Source organism: Nyctereutes procyonoides, unplaced genomic scaffold (assembly GCF_905146905.1).
Source record: "Nyctereutes procyonoides isolate TBG_1078 unplaced genomic scaffold, NYPRO_anot_genome, whole genome shotgun sequence".
In the NCBI taxonomy this organism is placed as follows: Eukaryota; Metazoa; Chordata; class Mammalia; order Carnivora; family Canidae; genus Nyctereutes; species Nyctereutes procyonoides.
The window spans coordinates 52,279,030-52,301,707 of record NW_026575044.1 but is presented as its reverse complement, the minus strand read 5'-3'; the positions used below and the strand labels follow the sequence as shown (position 1 = coordinate 52,301,707).

Genomic DNA, 22,678 nt, shown 5'->3' with positions numbered 1-22,678 from the left:
AAATGAGAACACGCAGGACGGATCTGCCCTCAAGATACCGCGCAGTTAAAAAGCCAGTGACACGGGGCCACACATTGTGACCTGGTTTGCATGTAATCGCCAGTAAAGGCAAATCTGTGTGAACCTCCCTAAGTAAGGGTTGCTCGGGGCTGTATAGGATTTGGTAAGGAGGGACCTCAAACTACTGCCAGGGTTCCTCTGGGATAACGAAAATGTACAAAAATTTACCAGGCGACATGCATAATCAAATAGAGGCTATTGATTTAATTGTAGTTGGGCACATCATACAATGTTAAATCTCAACGTGTTTGGAAAAAAGAAATATCCCCATGCTCAAATTCCATTTTATGCAAAGAAAAAAAACCTAAAAACATGTTTATGAACCAAGATTAATGGCACGGGACAATTTTATTCATAATAACTCATTTGATCCACGAGACACAGAGACAGACACAGGTAGAGAGAGAAAAGCAGGCTCCCTGTGAGAAGCCTGATGCAGGACTCGATCCCAAGACTCCCAGGATCACACCCTGAGCCAAAGGCAGATAGATGCTGAGCCACGCAGCCACCCACGTACCCCAAAGTATGTTTAATAATAAAAGACAACCAACACTGTTTTTATTTTTATTTGCATTTATTCTATGCAGAATTTACTCCCGGGCCATAAGTTTTTGTTTCTTCAGTTTCTTCTGGGATATCTGGGGGTGGAGGAGGGAATAAAAGGTCAGCTGTTAGTAAGTTTCCTAGAGAAACTAGCGCCATATCTTTAAAAAAAATAAAAAATAAAAATAAATGAATTTGAGAATGCACAAGCACGGTAGAGGGAGAAAGACTCCCCACTGAACAGAGCCTGATGTGGGGCTTGATCCCAAGACCCTGGAATCATGACCTGAGCCAAAGCAAAAGCTTAACAGATGGAGCCAATCAAGGGCCCTAAACTCCCAGATCTCAGCACAGTAGGTTGTAGCTCAGAAAAAAGAATGGCAAACTTCAAGTGTCTGACTCTCGGTTTCAGCTCAGGTCATGAACTCAGGGTCAAGAGGATTGAACCTGGAGGAGGGCTGAGCTCTGCGCAGAGTCAGCTTGAGATTTTCTCCCTCTGCTCATCTCACTCTCTAAAATCTTTATATGGGGGGGTGGGGAGATATATTTAAGCAATAAAATCAACAGAAGTTCATTAGGCATGAAGGGAGCGGGTCTAGACTCACTCCCAGATTCGCAGCTTGAAGAGCTGGGTAAGATCATCTACTGAAAACAAGCTATTAATTTGGAGGGGGGAGGAAGGGAAGGGCCCATTTTTCACACATGTTGCATTTCAAGTGGCTATGGACATGTGGGTAGGGCCATCAGCAGATAATTATATAGTTCTGATATAATGAAAATACAAAAAAGCCAGTATCAGACACAAATAAAACTGACCAACAACTAAGTAATCTACCTTTTTCTTCTGTGCAACCTCCTCTTCTGGTTTAGGAACAATCTGCTCTTTTTCAGTAAGAATCATCTCAATGTGGCAGGGAGAGCTCATGTATGGATTAATCCGGCCATGAGCCCTGTAGGTTCTACGTCGCATCTTGGGGGCTTTATTCACCTGGATGTGCTCAATGACCAGAGAATCTACATCTAAACCCTGGGAAGAGGGAGAATGAAATCAAATCAGCATCTTTATCTCAACTCCACAAACCCAATCACTGCGAAGTCTAGTCCCCACCTTTACAAGGCAATCCCTAAGACTTTAAAAATAGCCTATCCGTTTAGTCATTTTGCTTCCACCTTTATTCTAAGCATCCATCTAAGGAACCATCAAAACCCAATGCTGTAGGCAGTTTGTAAGTGGACTAACAGTCATTAAGGGGAGTGGATGTGATAGTGTCAATTTCTAAGCCTTGATGAAAAACAGGATTTTGGCAGCACACCTTAACAGCTAGAAGGGTTACAGCCAGACCTATTTTAACCCCAGCTGTGGTCTAGATTCCCAAATGCAAAGGGTAATGGATAATGCACAAGATAGATAAAACCCACTTTGTTGTTTTAAAATCTGAAATTTAATGCCTCTGCGTTATGAACATCGGCAACAAACCACATTAACCACCAAGGCAATCATTGTTACCTTTACTTGTTCTTTGCAATCCTATGATTTCTATTTGTATTGACAAGTAATTTGTGAAGTTCACAAGTCATACAACCAAAAGGGTCTATGGTACCAGAAAAGTTATAGACCCTTGAGTAAAAATGTTTCTTTTGCTTGCACCGGGGTTATAAGGGAAAACAGGCTTGAAGACCATGCTTTGGAAGACCTTCACAGGCACAATTTTGGTCTTCTGGAAATTGGAGGTAGAGATTCATTTAAAAAAAAAAAAAAAGGAAATTTAATTACTGAGAAAAAGACATAAATCTGTATAACATCAACAACAATTGAACAATCATCCAAACTGTGTACATATCAAGATGTTAATGGTTTGGTTACCTTAAGTTCAGCATTACTCTCCGCATTTTTAAGCATGTGCAGTAAAAATTCAGCACTCTTCTTGGGCCACCGACCCTGTGTCCAGCCCCACTGTTTGGCCTGAAAGAAATTCAAGAGAGGCAATCAGTTATTTTCCCCAATTTAAATCAGTGTTACAAGCAAGACTATCAAGGTTGCTCAGAACACAGTTTCTTTTCATGGTTAATCCAAAGGTGTCCTAAGATGGTCATCACAGCAACCAGAAAGCACCTGATTAAAGGTGGGTTCTTACCCCACCTAAAGACTTCAGATAGCAACTATGAACTCTCACCTGCGCACACCTACCAACTCCACCATTGTAGCGACGGAATGGCACACACTGCTTCTGCAAAGTGACATCTTTCAGATACTTGGTGGCTTTTCGAATATGCATACCCTTGATGGCCTGGGCAGTTTCACGTGTGTTCTAAGTATAAACAGTAAAAATTGCGAGTTAACCATGCTCAAGGATAACAATTCTTCAGGCAAGCATTCAATTCTCTGCTTCTCCAAATGTCAACACATAAAGGTTTCCCATTCTTGAAGGGTGAGGTAAAATGAGAGAAAAAGAAAACCTGATTAAAAGCCATAGAGGATTGGTTTGAAGTTAGGGAAAAATAAATCCCAAACCTCTATTAACTGTATTACGGTTTTTTTAAAAGGATTTTATTTATTCATGAGACACAAAGAGAGGCAGAGACACAGGCAGAGGGAGAAGCAGGTTCCCTGCGGGGATCCCGTGATGTGGGATTCATCCTAAGACCCTGGGGGGTCATGCCCTGGGCCGAAGGCAGACGTCCAACCAACCACCGAGCCACCCAGGTGTCCCTGACTGTATAGTTTTAATCCCAGGATCTTGTAATTCTGTGTCCCTCTCTTTATCTCTGTGCTCGTTTCTCGGGCAGTTCTCTTGTAGTTCTACCCAATTCCATAAGCCTTAATTAACGTGCTTGTTATAGGACTCATGATTTTAATCACTGTCCCAAAGGTGACCGCTCAGAACAGTTTTATTTTCATAGTAAAATCCAAAGGTGTCCTAAGAGACGCATCACCGCAGCCACCTTTTCAAAGAAGCAGCAAATCCTCGCGGGAACACGTGCACAACTCTTAGAACATTAAAGATTCCCGTACCTTAAAGTGAACACGAAGATTTGAACCTCTCGACTTGCATGCTAAAAAAAGAAAAAACCAGTAAGTCTTGGTTAATTTTGGGTGCCTCGCTGTTCCTCTCACCCACCTCCGCCCAAATAAGGAACTCGTGGTTCACTTACATTTTGTAGGGTTTTCTGGGTCCAGCGAGTAGCGAACCATCTCCGGAGGTCACCTGGGGAGGGAGCAGGAAGGGATGCCGTCAACCCTGTGTTCACGGTCGCCGACGCAGTTTACGTGCACATCGACTACGACCGACAGCCGCTCAGATGAAAGCTGTTTTCACGGCTAATCCAAAGGTGTCCTAAGAAATGCCATCATCGCGGCCGTGCTTTCCTCCTGGCGTCCCCCGGACTGCGGCGGGGCTGACAGCGTGGGGACAGGGACCTCAGCAGCGCCCCCGACCCCCTCCGAAGGGGGGCCTCGGCGCAGCAGGGCGCCCCCCAGGGAAGATGCGGCCGTCTTCCCGCTACTTCTGGGCCCGGTACTCGGAAACGGCCCGGACCACGGGCCGCCGGGACCCCCCGCCGGGACCCCCGCCACCCCCATTCTCGCCCATCGCGGCCTTCTGCTCCGACACGTCCCCCCGCCAAGAGGGACATCCCCTTCGGCCGGGAATCAGTAGCCGCAGGAGCCTTCCTCCCGGGGGCCTGGACCTCGAGGCCGCCGGAGTCAGGACGGCGACGATGGCGGGGGATTCAGCAGCCGGGCACGCACGGTACACCGACACTCACCTCAGGCCGCTCGGGGGAAGAGGAAGAGCGGAGGCTCCTGGGAGAAGTCATGAGAACTCGGCCTCTCGCGAGATTTCCTCCCGAAAGAACGTGATTTGACGGGAGGCGGGGCGCTGCGAGAAACGGAACGTGGAGTAAGCTTTAGAGGGTCTGTGAGAGCGTTACTCCTTAAAACAAAACAGAAAAGGGATCCCTGGGTGGCGCAGCGGTTTGGCGCCTGCCTTTGGCCCACGGCGCGATCCTGGAGACCCGGGATCGAATCCCACGTCGGGCTCCCGGTGCATGGAGCCTGCTTCTCCCTCTGCCTGTGTCTCTGCCCCTCTCTCTCTCTGTGTGTGTGACTATCATAAATAAATAAAAAATTAAAAAACAAAAAAACAAAACTGGGTGGCTCGGCGGTTTAGCGCCGCCTTCGGCCCAGGGTGTGCTCTTGGAGATCCGCGATCGAGCCCTACGTCGGGCTCCCTGCACGGAGCCTGCTTCTCTCTCTGTCAATAAATAAGTAGTTTATGTTCATGCCTCTCATGAACAAATAAGTAGAATCTCTAAAAAAATAAAAAATATCCCAATATTCTCCTTTTTTCGTATCCAGAAACGCAGTTATGGGTTTGAAATTCCAATCAGTCAAAACCGGTCACCGCTCTAGGACAGGACCCCGTATTACGTGTGAGATCCAGACGCGGCGCTTATTTCTCGGCGTCTGTTAGATGGGATCCTGCGATCGTGTAGCCCCAAGAGTGGCCGGCGCGCGGCCTACGGCGGCGCAAGGGATGGGATGTGACTGCGATCATCTGGAGGGTCCCAGGAGGGGACGATCACCAAGTCAGTGGTGGTTCGGCGGTTGGAGACTGACATTTCTAGGTCTCCTGGCGCAGAAAAACCCCGGCACTGTCTCCGCAGTCTACTCGCTCAAGTCTTCTCCCCGGTTGTTCCCTCGCGGCCCTTGGTGGTGCTACTTCGGCGCTTGGCTTTGGGTCTTCCCCTTCAAGGCGCCACCACTCCGGGCGAATTCAAACTCTGAGTGAAAGAACCCTGGACGACGTCCTAAGCATTCTTGGTTCCTTTTTTTTTTTTTTTTTTTTTTTAGGATTTTATGTGTTTATTCACGAGACAGAGAGCGAGGCAGAGACACAGGCAGAGGGAGAAGCAGGCTCCCCGCGGGGAGCCCGACGCGGGACTCGATCCCCATCCCGGGACGCCGGGGTCACGCCCTGGGCCAGAGGCAGCCGCTCCGCCGCGGGGCCCGCGTGCGGCCGGCCGTGTTGGTCCCTCGGTCCGGCCTCCGGGGCCGCGGTCCCCGCGCGCTGTGCTGTAGTCCACTCCGCTTGCCCTGCAGCCGGGGGATCCGCGGCCTGTCCTCGGGGATTCCCACCCCTCCCACGGCTGCCGCGTTAGCCAGAGGCACCCGGGGAAGGCCCTCCGCATCTCCCGGCTTGAGCTAGCGCCAGACATCAAACTACCCCCTAGTTTTAGTTCTTACATTTGGGGTGAGTTGATTCTTGCAACTCCGTTTTATTTGACGTAAGGGTAAAATATTTGATCCTTTTGCATATGGATATCCAGTTTTTCTGGCACCATTTGTTGAAAACACAGTCTTGGGATCCCTGGGTGGCGCAGTGGTTTGGCGCCTGCCTTTGGCCCAGGGCGCGATCCTGGAGACCCGGCATCGAATCCCACGTCGGGCTCCCGGTGCATGGAGCCTGCTTCTCCCTCTGCCTGTGTCTCTGCCTCTCTCTGTGACTATCATAAATAAATAAATAAATAATTTAAAAAAAAAGAAAACACAGTCTTTTCTTTATTCAACTGCTGTGGCATTTTTATTAAAAGTCACTTGGCCAGAAAGGAGAGGATTTATTGCTGGACTTTCAATTCTGTCTTACTGATCTATTCGATTATCTTTGCATCACTATATCTCACTGTCATGTAACTTTACAGTGAAACTTGAAATCAGCTGGCGTGTGTTTTCCAACTTTGTTCTTTTTTGAAATTGTTTTGGCTCTTCTGGGTCCTCTATATTTCCATAGAAATTTTAGGACCAGCTTATTAATTTCTACAAAAATGCCGCTGGGATTTTGATAGGGTTTGCATTGAATCTACAGGTCAATTTGAAGAGAATTGCCATTTGAAGAATAGTAAGTCTTATATCTGTGTACCAAAAAAAAAAAAAAAAAAGTCTGTTTAAATCTTTTATTATTTCTCTTACCAATGGTTTGTAGTTTTCAGGGACCAAATTTTGTTCTTCAGGGCTTTTTTTAATGGTGTTTTGAGCAAGATTATTTTTTTAAGATTTATGTATTTATTTGAGGCTGAGAGCATGCAGTCAAGAGGGGGAGGAGAGATGGGCAGAGGGAGAGAAGCAGAGTCCCTGCTGAGCATGGAGCCTGCTCGGGTGGTGGGGAAGAGGGGGCTCCATCTCTTGACCCTGAGATCATGACCTGAACCAAAGCCAATAGTCAGATGCTTAACCAATTGAGCTATGCAGGTGTCCCAGGTGACATTATTTTTTTATTTCATTTTCGGATTTTTTCATCACTAGTAGGTAGAAATAGAATTGATTTCTACATTTTCAACTTGTTTCCTTCACCTTGCCGTCTTCCTGAGGACTCCTTCCTTTCTTGTTCCTTCCTTCCTAGCCCCCCTTTTTACTTGCCTTCTTACAGGAGGCCAGAATGTCCTGCACAATAATAAATATAAGTAATGAAAATGGGCATCACTCTCTTTTTCCCAGTCCTGTGGAGAAAATCTCCTTTTACCAGTAAATGTGATGTTAACAATAGTTTTCTCATAGACCTTTATCAGACTGTGGAAGTTTTTTTTTATGAGTGGGCGTTGAATTTTGTCATGTGTTTTTTCTGCATCTGTTGAGTTGATCATGTGGTTGTTGTCCTTTATTCTATCAATGTGGTGTATTATGTTAACTGATTTTTAATTGTTAACTAACCTTGCATTCCTGGGATAAACCCTGCTTGGCCATGGCATACTTTTTTTTCCAGTCTTCCACCTTTTCCAGTCTTACTGAATATTCTGGTCACAGGGATACTGTAGTTTTTGTGATGTCTTTGGCTTTGGCACTAGGGTGACATTGGTTTTATAGAATGAGTCAGGAAATCTTTCCTCCTCTGTTTCGTGAAAGAGTGTGTGAATGGTTGGTATTATTTCTTCTTTACACATTTCATAGACTCTACTATATGTGGGATATTTTAAATTTTTAAAAAAGATTTTATTTATTTATGAGAGACACAGAGAGAGAGAGGTAGAGACACAGGCAGAGGGAGAAGCAGGCTCCATGCAGGGAGCCCGATGTGGGCTCGATCCCGGTACTCCAGGATCACGCCCTGGGCGGAAGGTGGCGCTAAACTGCTGAGCCACCCCGGGATCCCCCCATAAATTTTTGAGGGAAACAACAATACTTGATATGAATCTGTCATCTTACAAATGACTTGGTAGACTTAGTTCATAATTTCAACATTAGCTATTTACTACATTCCTTTTGATACCATTACATCTTTGCAAATGTAGGGTTCCTATGGTTACCGTGATGAAAAGAAGGTAGCATGTAAAAATCATCATGGAACAGGAAATGAGGATGATGGTGTCCAATGTGATCCCAAAGTCTGCAAACTTGCGCAATGCCCAGAAGATGCATGTATCTCATCAGTGTTATTTAAGAAGTAAATGAATTGTTATTTAAGAATAAAGCAAGTTTAAGAAATACAATCTTTTTTTTTCGTTTTATGCATATTATTTTTTCAAATGGCTATTAGTGATATAAATATCTATAAGTTAACAAATATAATACACAATATTATAATAGGATATAAATATTTATTAACTTGTTGGGAACTAACTTTTTAGGAAATGGAACTGTTGGGTATTTCTTTTGTCCTATAAATATTGAAAAGTTTAGGAGCCTCTGCCCTAGGGCAAGAGTGTGAGTAGAGAAGAATATAGGGTCTACAGTTGAGAACACATGCTCTACCAGGTGTCAGAGAAAGGGAACAGACCAGCAAGGAAGGACTCAGAGAGAGTAATGAGGAAAGAGGAAACCAGAGAAGTTTGGTATCACAGAAGCCATGAGAAGCTTTTTTCAGTGCTGAGGTGTTAAGTAGGATGAAGACAAGAAAGTGACCATTAAGTTCTGTAAAGGGGAGGTCAGTGGTGGTCTTCACAAGAGAACTCTCAATGGAACAGTGCGATGGAAAGCCAGATTGGAGCCAGAGGACACAATAAACAGAAGGGAAGTTATACTGTGAAAGAGAACAGAGAAAAGTGGCAGTAGCTGGAGGGAAATGTAAGAATAAGAGGGTCTTTTGGGACACCTGGGTGGTTCAGCAGTTGAGAGCCTGCCTTGGGCTCAGGGTGTCATGATCCTGGGGTCCTGGGATCTAGTCCCACATTGGGGTCCCTGTGAGGAGCCTGCTTCTCCCTCTGCCTGTGTCTCTGCCTCTCTCTGTCTTTCATGAATAAATAAATAAAATCTTTTTTTTAAAAAAAGGGTGTTTTAAAAATATTTTGTAAGACATGCATATGGTAATTAATTGAAAAGAATCAAAAGGTTATATGAGAAAATGAAGTTCTCTTCTGTTATGGACTATAAATTGTGTCCCCCAGGATTTATATGTTGAAGTCCTAATTCTGGGGCCTTCGAATGTGATTTATTAGGGGAAAGGACCTTTAAAGAGGTAATTAAAGTAAAATGAGTTTATATGGATGACCAATCTGATTACGAATCCAATATGAGTAGTGTCCTTATAAGAAGAGAATAGAATATCCCCCCCACACACAGAGGAGCAGACATCTGCAAAGTCAAGGAGAAAGGCCTCAGAAGAAACCAACCCTGCTGACAACTTGATCTTGGACTTCTGGTGTCAGGAACTATAAGGAAATAAATTTCTGTTCAAGCCTGCCAGTTTGTGGTACTTTGTTATGGAAGACCAGGCACATCGATACATCTTCTCTCCAGTTCCATACTCTCCAGTTCTGATACCAGCATCATAACCTTTTAGAAGAATTCTATGAATTACAGTTGCTCCCGGAATAGTATACTGTATACAATCTTCTGCATCTTGCTTTTTGTTCATCTTAATGATAAACTTTGGAAAAACTTCCACGTCAGTGTATATAAGGTTTTTTTTTTTTTTTTTTTTTTTTTTAAATAGAGTTGGGCAGCCCGAGTGGCTCCGCGATTTAGCGCTGCCTTCAGCCCAGGGCGTAATCCTGGAGACCCGGGATCGAGTCCCACATTGGGCTCCCTACATGGAGCCTGCTTCTCCCTCTGCCTGTGTCTCTGCCTCTCTATCTCTCTGTGTCTCTCATGAATAAATAAATTTAAAAAAACTATTAAAAAATTGCACTTGTATAGTTTAGAAAAAATTATATTCTAAACAGCAATGTATGAGAGTACATGTTGTCTACACCCTCACAACATAGTGGATTGTCAACCCTCCTATCTTTGCCAATCTGATCTGTGGATAATAGCATTTCATTGAAGTTTCAAAATACATTTTTTTTTACAAGAGAGGTTGAGAATTTTTTAAAAAGTGTATGAAAAGCCATTAAAAAGTTGTAAAAATAAATAAAAAGTGTTTAAAAGCCATTTGTGTTACTTTTCTGCAAATTGTTGATACTCTTTGTCTGTCTTCCTATTATGTTGTTGATCTTTTTCTTCTGAATTTGTGGAAACTCTATGCACTAGGGGATTAACCATTTGTTCAAGAAGAGTTTCCAATATTGGGGGGCAGGATGCACGAGACAGGTATGGCCAGGGCTGATGGGGTGCTAGAGGTGCTAGACCCTATGCCCCACGGCCTTTCCTGAAGGCCCCCCAAGGGCCCAAAGAAGTGAGCTCATCACCCAAAGCAACGAATGCTTGTTGGCTTTTCTCCCCGAGGCCATGGGGACGTCTCAATAGAGCCTCTGCCCTAACCTGGAGGCTCCCGTAGTGCTGCAGTGTAAGTGCCCAAGAGAGTCATGAGGCAACTCAAGCAGGTCCCCCTGTCCCAACAGGTGCAACACCGGGAACCCCAGGCCTGCAGGTGCAGGCAGGCCGGCCTCCCTCAGGGCAGCCACCTCTGCTGATTCTCCACACTTTTCACCTCCACTCTGCCTCTGCCAAGCAGAAGCTCCTGTGTGGGCTGAGAAGGGGTCAGGGGGCACCTCGGATTTGCCCTCCTGCCTGGGGGAGGGCTTTGTAATGGCAGAAGAAGGTGCTCCATGTTCTAATTCCAGGCAAAACCCACCCAAGTGGGCTTCCACAGGGCATGAGGAGAAAACCCTATGCATCTCATCGAAGAGGAATGGATTCAAAAGCCGTGCTCAGGGATCCCTGGGTGGCGCAGCGGTTTGGCGCCTGCCTTTGGCCCAGGGCGCGATCTTGGAGACTCGGGATCGAATCCCACGTCGGGCTCCCCGTGCATGGAGCCTGCTTCTCCCTCTGCCTGTGTCTCTGCCCCCGCCCCGTGACTATCATAAATAAATAAATAAATAAATAAATAAATAAATAAATAAATAAATAAATATACCGTGCTCAGGGCAGCCCGGGTGGCTCAGCGGTTTGGTGCAGCCTTCAGCCCAGGGCCTGATCTTTGAGACCTGGGATCGAATCCCACATTGGGCTCTCTGCATGGAGCCTGCTTCTCCACCTGCCTGTGTCTCTGCCTCTCTCTCTCTGTGTCTCTCACAACTAAATTAATAAAATCTTAAAAAAAAAAAAAAAAAGCTGCGCTCAGCCCTTAACTCTGGAAGTTCCAAGGCGCCACGATGGGTGTGGCCTTGGTCGTAGCCTGTCCTGTCTTGCCGTGTCAGTGACAGCGTTAATGCTCTGGAAAAGGTCCGGAAACAAATAGAGGCCGAATATTGACCTTCTACCCTCCGATAGGGGTCTTAAGGATTATACCGCAGACAGAGCCAGCAGAATAAACTGTGTGTTCCCCTCTTGTTCTTAGGAACCTGGCGTGGCACCCATTCTCCATCTCCTGTCTAGATCATTAACCAGCAAAATACAGAGTAGAATAGTTCCCTTCCCTATTGTAAGTTGGTTTGGGATAGGAAGTTATAGAGGCAGAGATGGAAATGGGGTAGTGACTGGAGGCCCCATTTTACCGGGTTACCTATCTTCCCCTTCTGCTACTTGTTTAAAACTTTCAGGATACAATTTCAGCAACAAAAATTTCTCAGCCAAAACCTCTGTTGCCCTTCAGCCCTAACCCCAAAGAAGAAATAAAATTACAGGTGTATAACAACCACAAAAAGAGTTTCAAACATCCATCCATCCCAACCCTGTTTGTAATTTGTGTTTCGACTTTTTGCTTTGCCCAAAATGTTTTATTTCTATGTTTTTGAATCTCTCACTCTTTTTTCATTTATGGTTGTGCATTAGGCCCTGCCTTTAGCCCAGGGTGTGATCCTGGAGTCCTGGGATCAAGTCCAACATCGGGCTCCTGGCAGGAGTCTGCTTCTCCCTCTGCCTGTGTCTCTGCTTCTCTCTCTGTGTCTCTCATTAATAAATAAATAAAATCTTAAAAAAAAAAGGCTTCTCTACTCTGATAATTTTAAGAAATTCTCTTGTCTGTGGGGGATACTTTACAGCTCTATTTCTCACGTTTGAATCTCATATCCATCTGTGGTAAAGCTTGAAATAGCTTTTTCTCTTCGTTCAATAATCTTTGCTTTCCCTATAGACTGGCAATGCTATCTTTATCATATGTTAATTTAAGGGAAGAGTTTAAAAGCTGGGAGACCTGGAAGAATGGTCGCACAGCTGTGCATCCTCCAATTCCGAGAGAGAAACTGACACTGCAGAAAAGAAGGTATAATAATTAGAGCCGAGGTCTTGAAAAGGAGAGCAGGGGTGGATCTGGGCCCCAAGCGACCGGGGGGAGAGGTGGAAGCCCTTTGTCCAACGTAACAGGAGAGGACCTGCAGACTGCGGCCTGGGTGCAGTGAGTGTGGTAGGGTCTGGTGGTAGGAGGGTAATAGGAAGATGGGTGGTTGACGCGGGACAGTGCTTACTCCAAGCCAGGCATGGTTTCAAGCATTTCATGTGGGTTTTGTCACTGAGAAAACGTTAAGGGTCTTCTCAAAGGCCCAATGAGGCAGATGTCCTTACAGTTCATGTTCTCTGAAAGCAGTAGAGGGATTTGGGAGATGGGCCGCTTACTGACTCTTCCAGGGAGCATATGCCCCATTTAGTGTAGGTTTCGGAGTCAGAGACTCTGAGGAGTCTAGGATTAGCCTAAGAAGTGGATGATAATAAAATCGGGAGAGATATGGCCCTGGTGGTAAGAGGGCAAGTGAGTAGATCCTCTATGAAGAGAATCTGGCAGTAGAAGGTTGTAGATGTTTTTGCAGCAGTTGGATCTGAAGGCATCACAAAGTGCAAGACTGATTTCTCATAGCGATGAACATAAGAAGGAACGTATTCCCGATAGACCTAAATATGCAACTGCCATAACATGCCCCTTCCTTTTTTCCAGCATTATCTCTAATAGTTCACAGCATGGGGTTAATAGCATGGACGCTGGAGCCAGACTTCCTAGTTTCTTCTTCCTCCTTGTCAGGGGCTGCTGTTCACTAGCTGTCTGACCTGGAGACAGTTATTCAAGTTTCCTGTGTCTCAGTTTCCTTACCTTTACTTTTCCTTATGTGTACAGTAGGAATGATGATAATAGACCCTCCCCTGTGGGATTGTTATGAGGATTAAATAAGTTAATATTTGTGGAGCACTTAGAACAGTGCCTGGTACATAGAAAGTGCTGCATAAGGACTCATCACACACAAAGGTAGTGTGTCAGAGAAGGATTTCTCAGATGAATAGCATGACATTATGGATTTCTTTTTTAAAAAAAAAAGGTTTTTCATAGCATTTTTAAGTTATGCTGCAAAGTTTTGGATATTTTGGGATACTTTTTAGTAGTAGTTTTGTACCCCCATCTTCTTGGAGGGCATTGTTTCAGGGTATAGGAAATACTTTCTAAGTTATAGCAGTGAACATCACAATGGTCACTAAAGCATGTATGTGCTCACAGTGTTGAGGGAAAGCAGTCACAGAGAAAAGAGCATGATTGTAGGGCACCTGGGTGGCTCAGTTGGTTACGTGGCTACCTCTTTGTTTCAGCTTAGGTCATGATCTTGTGGATCCTGTGGTGGTGGGATCTAGTCCCACATCGGGCTCTGCACTCTGCACAGAGTCGACTTTATATTGTCTCTGCTTCTCCCTCCACCTCACACACACACTCTCTTTCTCTCAAATAAGTAAAAAAAAATCTTAAAAAAAGGTTTTGATTGTATTTATATCATAAGACTTCATTGATATAAAAGACATAAACTGATATTTTCTTTTTCTTTTTTTTTTAGAAGATTTTATTTATTTATTTATGAGAGACACACAGAGAGAGGGGCAGAGGGAGAAGCAGGCTCCCTTCAGGGATCGTGATGCGGGACTCGATCCCAGGACCCTGGGATCATGCTCTGGGCTAAAGGCAGACTGCAGCTCCCCAGGTGCCCTTCAACTGATCTTTTCCGTAAGAAGTCTGTATACTGGTTGCCTCTGGAGGGGGCAGGATGCACCAAAGGAGGAACAAGGTGGCTTCTGAAGGTGGGTGCTGATGAGGTTCTATTTCTTGATCTATTTCTTGAGCTGGTTACACAGTTTCTTAGCCTGCATACTAATCCAGTTTATAAAAACTGATAGAATTGTACACATATGATAGGTGTCTTTTTTCATATATTCATGATTTTTCAGTCTTCATTCATATAAACTTTTAATACTTTAAATAACTGTGGGCATTAGTCTTCTATGGCTGCCATAACAAAGTGCTACCGACTGAGTGGCCTAAAGCACAGAATGTTAACAATTTCTTTCTTTCTGTTGCTCCTGAATCCATTTGACCAAGAAGCTGCTGTGCATACAGGGTGGGCCATGGACTATGTATCGTAGATGCCCCGGAGTGGTCTACTGTTTAAGTAGGAAGATAGCAAGACATGGAAACATTCTGTAAAGGAGTAAACACAATGCAAACCAGGTCATAAAACAACCCGGATTCATGCCCCAAAGGGTTGTGCAGATCTCAAGTGGTGTTGCAGACTGTGTCCTAGGGCACAATGAAAGTTTTAGGGCAGAAGGGACAACATGCCAATACTGGTTGAATTAATATGACAATAAATAGCCTTTAAGGGTTTGGCCCACCATGTACTGGGTCAAACTGGGTTAAATTGGGAGAAGTGTTCTTACTCTTGAAAGCAATATTGCGCTGTATGGTAATTAACTAGAATTTAAATAAAAAATTGAAAAAAAATTGGAGAAGGGAAAGAGATTGACATTTGTGATACTGGGGATTGTGACCCGATGGTTTTTCCATTTGCTACTTTCCGGAACCTCCTGAATGGATGAGGTGGGTGTCCTAGATTGTTCTTCCCAGAAAGCCGAGTCTGAGGCAGAGATTAAGTCGTGCTCATGGATACACTACTATGGAAGGGAGGCAGGGCTGATCAGAGGACAACGTTAGGCTGTGATGTGGTCCCCATGAAAACTTCAGCCAGCACTCCAATCCCTCCCGGGGGGACCTCTGGAACAGATGTTCCTTCAGAATTGTCCCAAGTTGGGTGGGAGCTGGACCTTCATACTGCCCATGGATCCATCTCTGGATGTGGGCTTCCCCAGGAAGGAGACGTGACCTTGGGTGAGGCGGTTTTCTTCAGCGAATCCTCAGAGAGGACTGCTAGATGGAGAATGAGTCTTTCATCCTTGAAGAGAGACTAGGGAGGCCCATCTCAGTGTTCACCACAGTGAGCAGTATTGTTTCATTTTACAGAAAAGAAAAGCAAGGCTCAACGGGGCATGATGGGGATTTGAACCCGGATCTACCCTCAAAGCCTGTGTTCTTTGTCGCCCTCCTTGCTGCTTGGAGGGCGTTCTGCTCAGTCCTGCCTTCCTGACTGCTCTGCAGTGACCTCCAGATTTCTTGGGCACCCTGGGCTCACTGTGGCTATCCTCACTTCCCCCTCCTGCCTCAGGGCGGTCCGTTTCATGACTAGCGTGAAGCCACTTTCTAGCTTTTGCAAGGCTCCCCAGGGCCTGGCCCACACTCCTACCTTCTCTGTCTGCTGGTGCCGGCATTCATCAGGAGGAAACTAAAAAAAGGCAGTTGAGGAGGATTATTTTGGCTCTGAGGTGCCAGGTAGACTGGGAAGACCGGGAACCCCAGACCGGATTGTGGCAGGGCCCCCAGAAAAATGAGCAGATATTCAGATGTGAGGTCATGTGTTTGGCAAAGGTGAAGAAGGGGGAAGTAAAACAGCAAATGCCTTTGGGCTCCTCAAACGTGATGGAAACACACTACCCTGACACTCCTACTGGCTTCTCCACCGTCATGGTGACCTCTGGAACTTCATTTACTATGTCGATCTCCAGGAAGCAGCAGGAAACAACAAACTCTCAGCCTTTCACAGTGGAAGCCATCCTCCCCTCTGACCTGACGAGTCAAGACATCAAGTGGACCCTGCGGGACTTTGACAGTTTGTCCAAACAATTGTTTCTAGTTGAGGCCATCCATCTCTGGGTGGGAAAAAAATCTGTCCGCTTGGTCATTCCATTGGTCAACATGGATTAGTCTGACCATCTTCTCAGAAAAGAATGTCTTTGGGGGATTTTCACACGCGTGAATACTCCATGTTCTGTCGTTTAGCATCATCTTCCGTCTCCCTGGCCCTTTGTCTAATACTCCTGGCGGGGGAGGGGGGGGCTCCTGGGCCCCTAGGGGAGCCGAGGGAGGGGAGTCTTAATCCTTTGGCAGAGATTTACTCTGCTCCTCCCAGTCTAAACCTCCCTACGGTGCCATTTGAGCTTCACTTAGAAATGGGCTTTATTTGTCAAGAAAGGGGAATTCTTTTCATGACAATAAGGAAAATGTAATCTCTCATTCAGGGGGTTGGAGGCCTTTTCCTGGCCTCTCAGGATGGTGGGTTGCTGCTGCCCCCTCCTCCCTGCTGCCTGGTCCGCCTAGTCTATCTCTCCTGTACCTCCCAGAGCTAACATGGGGTGGAGGGGATCACCTCGGGGGTACTGGCATCTAGGACCTGGGCATGGAATTCCCAGCACTTCCCTGCTGGATGTCTCAGGGCAAGTTGTTTAGCTTTGCTGAGCTTTGCTCCTTCCTCTGTAAAAAGGAAGATAACAAAGCCAATTGCACTGGGTTGCTAAGAAAATTGGAAGAGAAAGTTAAAAAACATTGTGAATAGCACAAACGAGATATTTGGGTGATGTTGGCTCATTCTGTCTTTCTCCTTACAATTTATTCTTGGACGTCACCTGATCAGAAACTTTTCCCAAAGCAGGGATTTCCTCTATGATATTCTGCAGTAGTTATCTTCTGAGTGTCCTCCAGATCCCTCCTCTGGTGTCTGCACCTGCTCTGTGCCCTGTGAGGCTGAGCCTCCCCACAACCACCCAGGCCTCCCTGTCAGCTCACTTTTGGTTGGCTGTGGCCAATGGTGAGCAGGGGCAGGAGTCTGGATGTGAGGGGGAGAGAAGTCAGGCTATTTCTCCCCAGCTCCCTGCTGCCTTGGCTTGTGGCTCCGGAGAGGCTCCATCCCTCCCAGGCCACAGCTCCCTGCCAGGTACCCCTCCTGCCAGGCTCAGATTTCCCTGGGATCTATTACAGTGTCTCCTTTCCTTGTCCCATCAGTCCTGGGTGTGTAAACATCTCTCTGTTGTGAGGTTTCTGGGCATTTCCATGTCCTTTGTTGGTTTGCCCACATCTCTTGAGTTTTGTAAAGCTTCTTCTAGTGAACTATCCGTACGTAATCGTGTCCTGTTGGCATATAAATGGAGGGTGTCCACTTGCTATTTGAATACTTCTAGAGCTCAATATTTGTCTTTTTTCACTGTCATTTCAAAAATAAAGATGTATATTTAGGCTGCATCTAATGCATGCTGAATGCTATGCACACTTCATCACACCTCTTCCCCACGATGGCTTTGTAAGAGAGGTTGTACTGCCCACGTTTCATGGACAATGGACTTAAGACTCAGGAAAGTTCTGCAAGTTGCCTTGGATCCTGCAGCTAATAGGGAGCACAGGATGCACTCTCCATTACACCTGACTGTCCTGGAGGAGAATGCCAGAAAGGGGAAACTAGAAAAATGGGGAAATTTGCCTTTGTTTTCACAATTTTACCTAAGGCTAGACTGGAAAGGAAAACCCTTAATATTGTTCATAAAAATTTGGGCGGGGTACGTTCTGCTGCGGGGTGGCTGAGTGACACCACGGGCCACTAGATGGCACCAGTTTGGCATCCAGTAAAGCTCTTCTCCATTTTTTGTGGGCAAAGCGTGAGGGTGGCTGGTTCTGTTTACCTTGATGTGTCAAGGTGACTTTGATCTAATGAACTCCGTATTTCCTCCAGACTGGGCTGACTTTTTAAGCCCCCCCCCCCCCCCCGCCCCCGTAGTTGAGGCTCTAAGTGGGCGGAGAGGAGGGTGGGAAAGCCAGGAGACAGAATGATAAAGCCTCACTCCAGGGGAACCCAGGGGCCTAGAGGGAAACAGTCAACAAAGCAGCCTATAGGGAAACTACTGACCTGATACCCAACCAAGCAAAACTCACTCAAGATAGTGAGACAGAGCTGGAATGGTCCGATGAGGTCTTCCAGCCCAACCCTCTCATTACCCAGATGGAAAAACTTTCTTCTGTTGCTATGTAACAGAAAGTGATCCCCAACTTACCCAATTGTGCAAATAAAAAACACTGTCCTAACATCTCTTGCCTGGTGGCCTTCCTGGTGGCAGGGCCCTTTTGTAAGGCGCCTAGATAACATGTGCAGCTTTTGCTCCCCTCTCTTTGTTTTTGAAGGAGATTTCTTTTTGCCCATGTGACATTCTCTAGACAAAACTTTTAAGATTTTTTTATTCTTTAAATTTGTGATTTAAATGTTAAAAATGGGGAGCGCATTCATATGGTTTGAAGAATCAAAACAATATAAAAAACATCAAATAAAAAGTCACTGTCATCTCTTTCCCCATCTGACTCCTTCACCCTGCTCCTCAACCCATAGGTAACCACCATTGTTACTACTTCCTGAGTGTTCTGTAGGCAAATACAACCAAATGTAAATACAGAAATAAATAAATATGTATATAAACTTAAAAAAATTTTTTTCAGGAAATTGTTCTGCATTGTTGTTTCCCACAGGTGCCAAATTCCCATTTTCACTTGCTCTCAGCGATGGTTTCTGTAGTGGCCCATGTTTTTGAAAGAAAAGGTTGAGCCCTAAGGTGTGATAAGTACCAGAAAACTGCCTGGATGGTGCTCCTGTCCTGGAAACGGTGGAAGCCGTTGTCACTGCCTCTAGTCCAGAGCTCCTTATCTGTCCCAGATCCTGGGGCCCCCCTTTCACTCCTGGAGGAGGGCTTTGTCCCCCACTTCATGAGCCCTGCAAGAGATCCTGTGCCTGTGTAGCCTCCTCACTTCAGAGCTTCTTGACCTGTCCCATCCTTCCCAGGGCTTGCTCCTTCCAGCCCCACCCCCCTCCATTCAGCATCCTTTGGGTTCCCATTCTGCTTTTCTTTTTTATTTTTTTTTAAGATTTTATTTATTTATTCATGAGAGACAACAGAGAGGCAGAGACACAGGCAGAGGGAGAAGCAGGCTCCACACAAGGAGCCCAATGTAGGACTCGATCCTGGGACCCCAGGGTCACTCCCTGGGCCGAAGGCAGGTGCTCAGCGGCTGAGCCCCCAGGGCCCCCACTCAGCCTGTAGACATACTCAGCTCCTCTATCTCTTCCCTCAATGCTTTGCTGTCCCTTTTTTCCCCTTCTGCCACGAACATTCCCCAAAGACTATCTCCTGAGACTTCTTCAGCACTTGGTGCAGTTTGCCATGGGTTAGTTAGCACCTAGGATGCGTGGGTAACGCCTGGATGGGGAAAATTCAAAGATAAAGAAGTGGTCCCCGCATGTAACACTCGAGCCCAGACCTCAGTTGGTGACATCAGGCATGGTCCCGGGTGGGCGGGGAGCATTTCCCTGTAGGGTCCCTCGCAGCTAGTAACACAGGTGCATTTTCAGAGCCCTGGAGAGGCATTTGTTTAACAGGAAGGATTCTAGGGCCCAAGTATGTTTTGAAGATTAGTGACAAACTGGAAAAACTAGAGAAACTCTGAGGAGGGTAGAACATTGGGCGGGGATTGGGTGCTGGTGGAATGTTATATGGGAAGCAGTAAAATGGGAAAAAACAACAACCAATAACAGTTATCGTCTGCCAAGCACTGACTGAGAATTTTGCTTATGTTATCCCAGAGTGTGTCAGAGTATCACTTCCTGGTGATGCACAATAATACCACCAACCTCGTGGTTTAAAACCACACACAGGTTGTGTGTGTCAGGAGTCCAGGCAAGCTTGGATTGTCTTTAATGCTGCGACCAAGGTCGAGGTTCTTATACAAAGGCCTGACTGGGAGAGGATCTGCCAAGTTCACCTGGTTGTTGGCAAGATTCAGGTCTTGGCTGACTGTCGCACCGAGGGCCCCAGCTTCTTGCTTGCTGTCCCCTGGAGGCCACTGACAGTTCCTAGTTTGTTGTTGCCCAGAGGCTGTCCTCAGTCCTTTGCCTCATGGGCCTCAACCACATGGTGGCTTTGCTTCATCAAAGCCAACAAAGGTAGTGTCAGTTAGCAAGACAGATACTAGACCCTTATGTAACATAGTTATGGGAGTGATATCCTTTCACCTTTGCTGTATTGTACACTTGGGAAGCACGTCACCCGTCCCACTTCATACTCAAGGTAAGGAAATTGTACAGGGCATGAGACCGGGGGATAGGGTGTCACAGGTGACATCTTAGGGTCTGGATGCCCTAGTATCTGGGATTGGGCATTTCTATTCTCACTATACATGTGCAGGAAAAGAAGATGAGCATATTAAGTAACGTGCCTGAGTGTGCTTGGACAGAAAGTGCTAGACGAGGGGTTCCAAACATGGCCTGTCTGACTTGAAGCTCATGGCTACTACCTTACAAAGGTGACATGTGGGTGTTTGACACAGGTCAGAGGTGGTTCTCATGCTGACAGTCATCTGGAACTTTGGCTACCACATGGATGAGGGTGCAGACAGAACTAAAATCAATACTGGGAATTATCAGGAATAGATTTAACCTCACATAAAGGATTTCTACCACTTACAGTGACCTCAGCAGAGGAAGTGGCCTGTTCCTTTCATGACTTGAGTTCAGCTGGCATCCAATGGCAGCATGAACCCTGTCCCGGACACCAGAGGGAAGTCCATCATGGGGCGGGAATCTGTGGGGTAGGAATCGAGAGCTCAGCAGTGGAGACTCTGTAGCTCCTTGAGGACATTAACAGTGGACATTGCAGAACCCCGCAGCCAGGTGGAGGGAAGGTCCCAGGTGAAGCTGAACAACCCTCTGCTTGTGAATCTGCCCAGGACCCCTCCAAGAGGCCCCCAGAATGCTTCTCCTTGTCCCTATTGATGTCTGCCCAGGAGTAAAGGTCAAGATGATGACAGCAGTTGTTCCCATTGGATGTACCCTCAGAGGCCTCCAGAGACACTTTTTTTAGACTTTATTATTCTGACTGTGCAGATAAGGATATTGACCAACCAGGAAGAGAAAGCAGAGGCCACCGTCCAGTATCTCTTGGCAGGTCACACTCAATTCTTCCCTGCTCACATCAGCTGGGGTTGCAACAGCTCCAGGTTACACTGTATCCGAGCTGGTCACCCCATGGCAGGATCCTGTCCAGTTGGAAGCCCCAGGCCAATGAGCTGAAGTGAATACCTCACCCCACTATTTACTGCTCCTAGAACAAATTCCTTGTCTCGCTGATAATTCTTTGTGTGTAGCTGCAATTGTGCCAAATGTTACCAGTTCTGGAACAATGTGCATCACTTTGCGTAAATAATAGAACTTCTTTAATTAATTTATTTATTTTGCTGAATAGAATTACTGTTACTTCCTCTAGGAGTTTCTCACATAAAGTTAGCCCTAAGTGAAAGCTGTTGCATCATCATATTAATCCGTTGGAGCCAGATTCCTATGGGGGGGCCAAGGGCCTATAGGTCAAAGTTGTCCCTTCAGATCCTGATTCAGCTGCTACATGATTCAAGCCTAGCTTGCTGATCATATTCCCTCAGGCAGAGTGTAATTTGAGGAAGGCAAGGAGTGAGTGTATGCACACATACGTGTGTGTCCTGTGGGGACAGGGAGCAAGCCCTCTCTTTCTCCCACTGTACTAGGTGGACTGGTTTGTTCAGTCTCTCCTTATGCCTCTGGGCCCTTGTGCCTGCTGATGCCCTCACCTGGAAAACCTGGTCCATTTCTCTCATTTAATGAACAGAGCACCAACGAAGGTGTTGGAGAATCCGGTTCCCAGCCCCAATTCTGGCGTGGATGTGCAGGGTAAACACTGGCCCAAGCACCTGGCCTCTTTGAATATTCATTCCTGATGTGTGGCAGGAAATATTTGTTGACTCACCCCCCACCCCCCACCCCAACCCGGACAATGGGAAGACCTGCCTGAACTACCCACTCGGCTGGGCAGTTGTAGGGATTAAATGATATAATAGAAGTTAACGCAGGATTATTCTTGACTCCTGTCCATCACTGGTGCCCAAGCCAGGGCCTTCAGGGACACTCCAGCCCACAGCTAATGCTCCTCTCTGCATTGTCACTTATTTAGCCTTATATCATTTTACTAATTTATGACCTATTTATGTATGTGCTTTACCTAATCCTCTTGTACATAAGCTCTTTTTCTGCACCTTTGAATTCTTTCAATGCCTAGTGTGATGCCTTAATCACAACCGGGTTTAGTCTTTGTGGGTTGAGTGCTTAATTGGAGCTGGATCCATGAAGGGAGATTTATCTTGAAGGGATCACCCAATGTAAGGACCTTAGGTTTGTGATCACTTTATGCTCACTTTCATGGTGGAATGAAGAATGAATAACACAATCTGAATGAATAATTCAGTGTGTCATGAGTTGGGAAGGGAGAAAAAAGCAGGGTATCTATATGTGTTGTTTTCAATCGTCTTGACTTGCATCGCCTGGGCTGACTTGGTCAAACAATAACAGCCGGGGGTAAATGTTCAGATTTATTACTTGGTTCTTGGAGACAAAGTGGCTGGCTCATTGACTCTCCTCTCGCTTCACAGAATATGCTGGCCTCCGAGGCAGTGACAGGGAACTGGACCGAGGCCAGTGGGGTCCCACCGGGGAGGGAACAGCAACCGGCCGCATCCTCATTTTTGTCTTGTCGGTATAGCCTTGTTCATAGAGAAGGTGCAGGAGGGAAAAG

General features: G+C 46.1%; 1 protein-coding gene and 3 non-coding genes across 4 annotated transcripts; all 4 read right to left on the bottom strand.

The window, feature by feature from the left end:
* Positions 1-610: 610 nt before the first annotated feature.
* Positions 611-3,999, bottom strand: RPL17 (ribosomal protein L17). The gene is made up of 6 exons (XM_055324264.1): positions 3,757-3,999; positions 3,617-3,657; positions 2,778-2,912; positions 2,468-2,566; positions 1,439-1,630; positions 611-698 (listed from the first exon to the last, which is right to left on the bottom strand). The coding sequence occupies exons 1-6, from the start codon at positions 3,794-3,796 to the stop codon at positions 651-653; spliced, it is 555 nt and encodes a 184-aa protein (XP_055180239.1). The 5' UTR covers positions 3,797-3,999; the 3' UTR covers positions 611-650.
* LOC129509198 (small nucleolar RNA SNORD58) lies at positions 2,640-2,705 on the bottom strand. The gene has a single exon (XR_008664307.1). It is a non-coding gene; the product is annotated as a small nucleolar RNA SNORD58 (small nucleolar RNA).
* LOC129509199 (small nucleolar RNA SNORD58) lies at positions 3,477-3,542 on the bottom strand. The gene has a single exon (XR_008664308.1). It is a non-coding gene; the product is annotated as a small nucleolar RNA SNORD58 (small nucleolar RNA).
* Positions 3,895-3,960, bottom strand: LOC129509200 (small nucleolar RNA SNORD58). Its single transcript, XR_008664309.1, has one exon. It is a non-coding gene; the product is annotated as a small nucleolar RNA SNORD58 (small nucleolar RNA).
* Positions 4,000-22,678: the final 18,679 nt, after the last annotated feature.

Coding starts and splice junctions, on each gene's coding strand:
- RPL17 (XM_055324264.1), bottom strand. CDS start 3,796: ATGGTTCGCTACTCGCTGGACCCAGAAAACCCTACAAAAT. Junction 2,913..3,616: donor ATCTTCGTGTTCACTTTAAG/GTACGGGAATCT, acceptor GTTTATACTTAG/AACACACGTGAAACTGCCCA. Junction 1,631..2,467: donor AGAGTAATGCTGAACTTAAG/GTAACCAAACCA, acceptor CCCTCTTCCCAG/GGTTTAGATGTAGATTCTCT.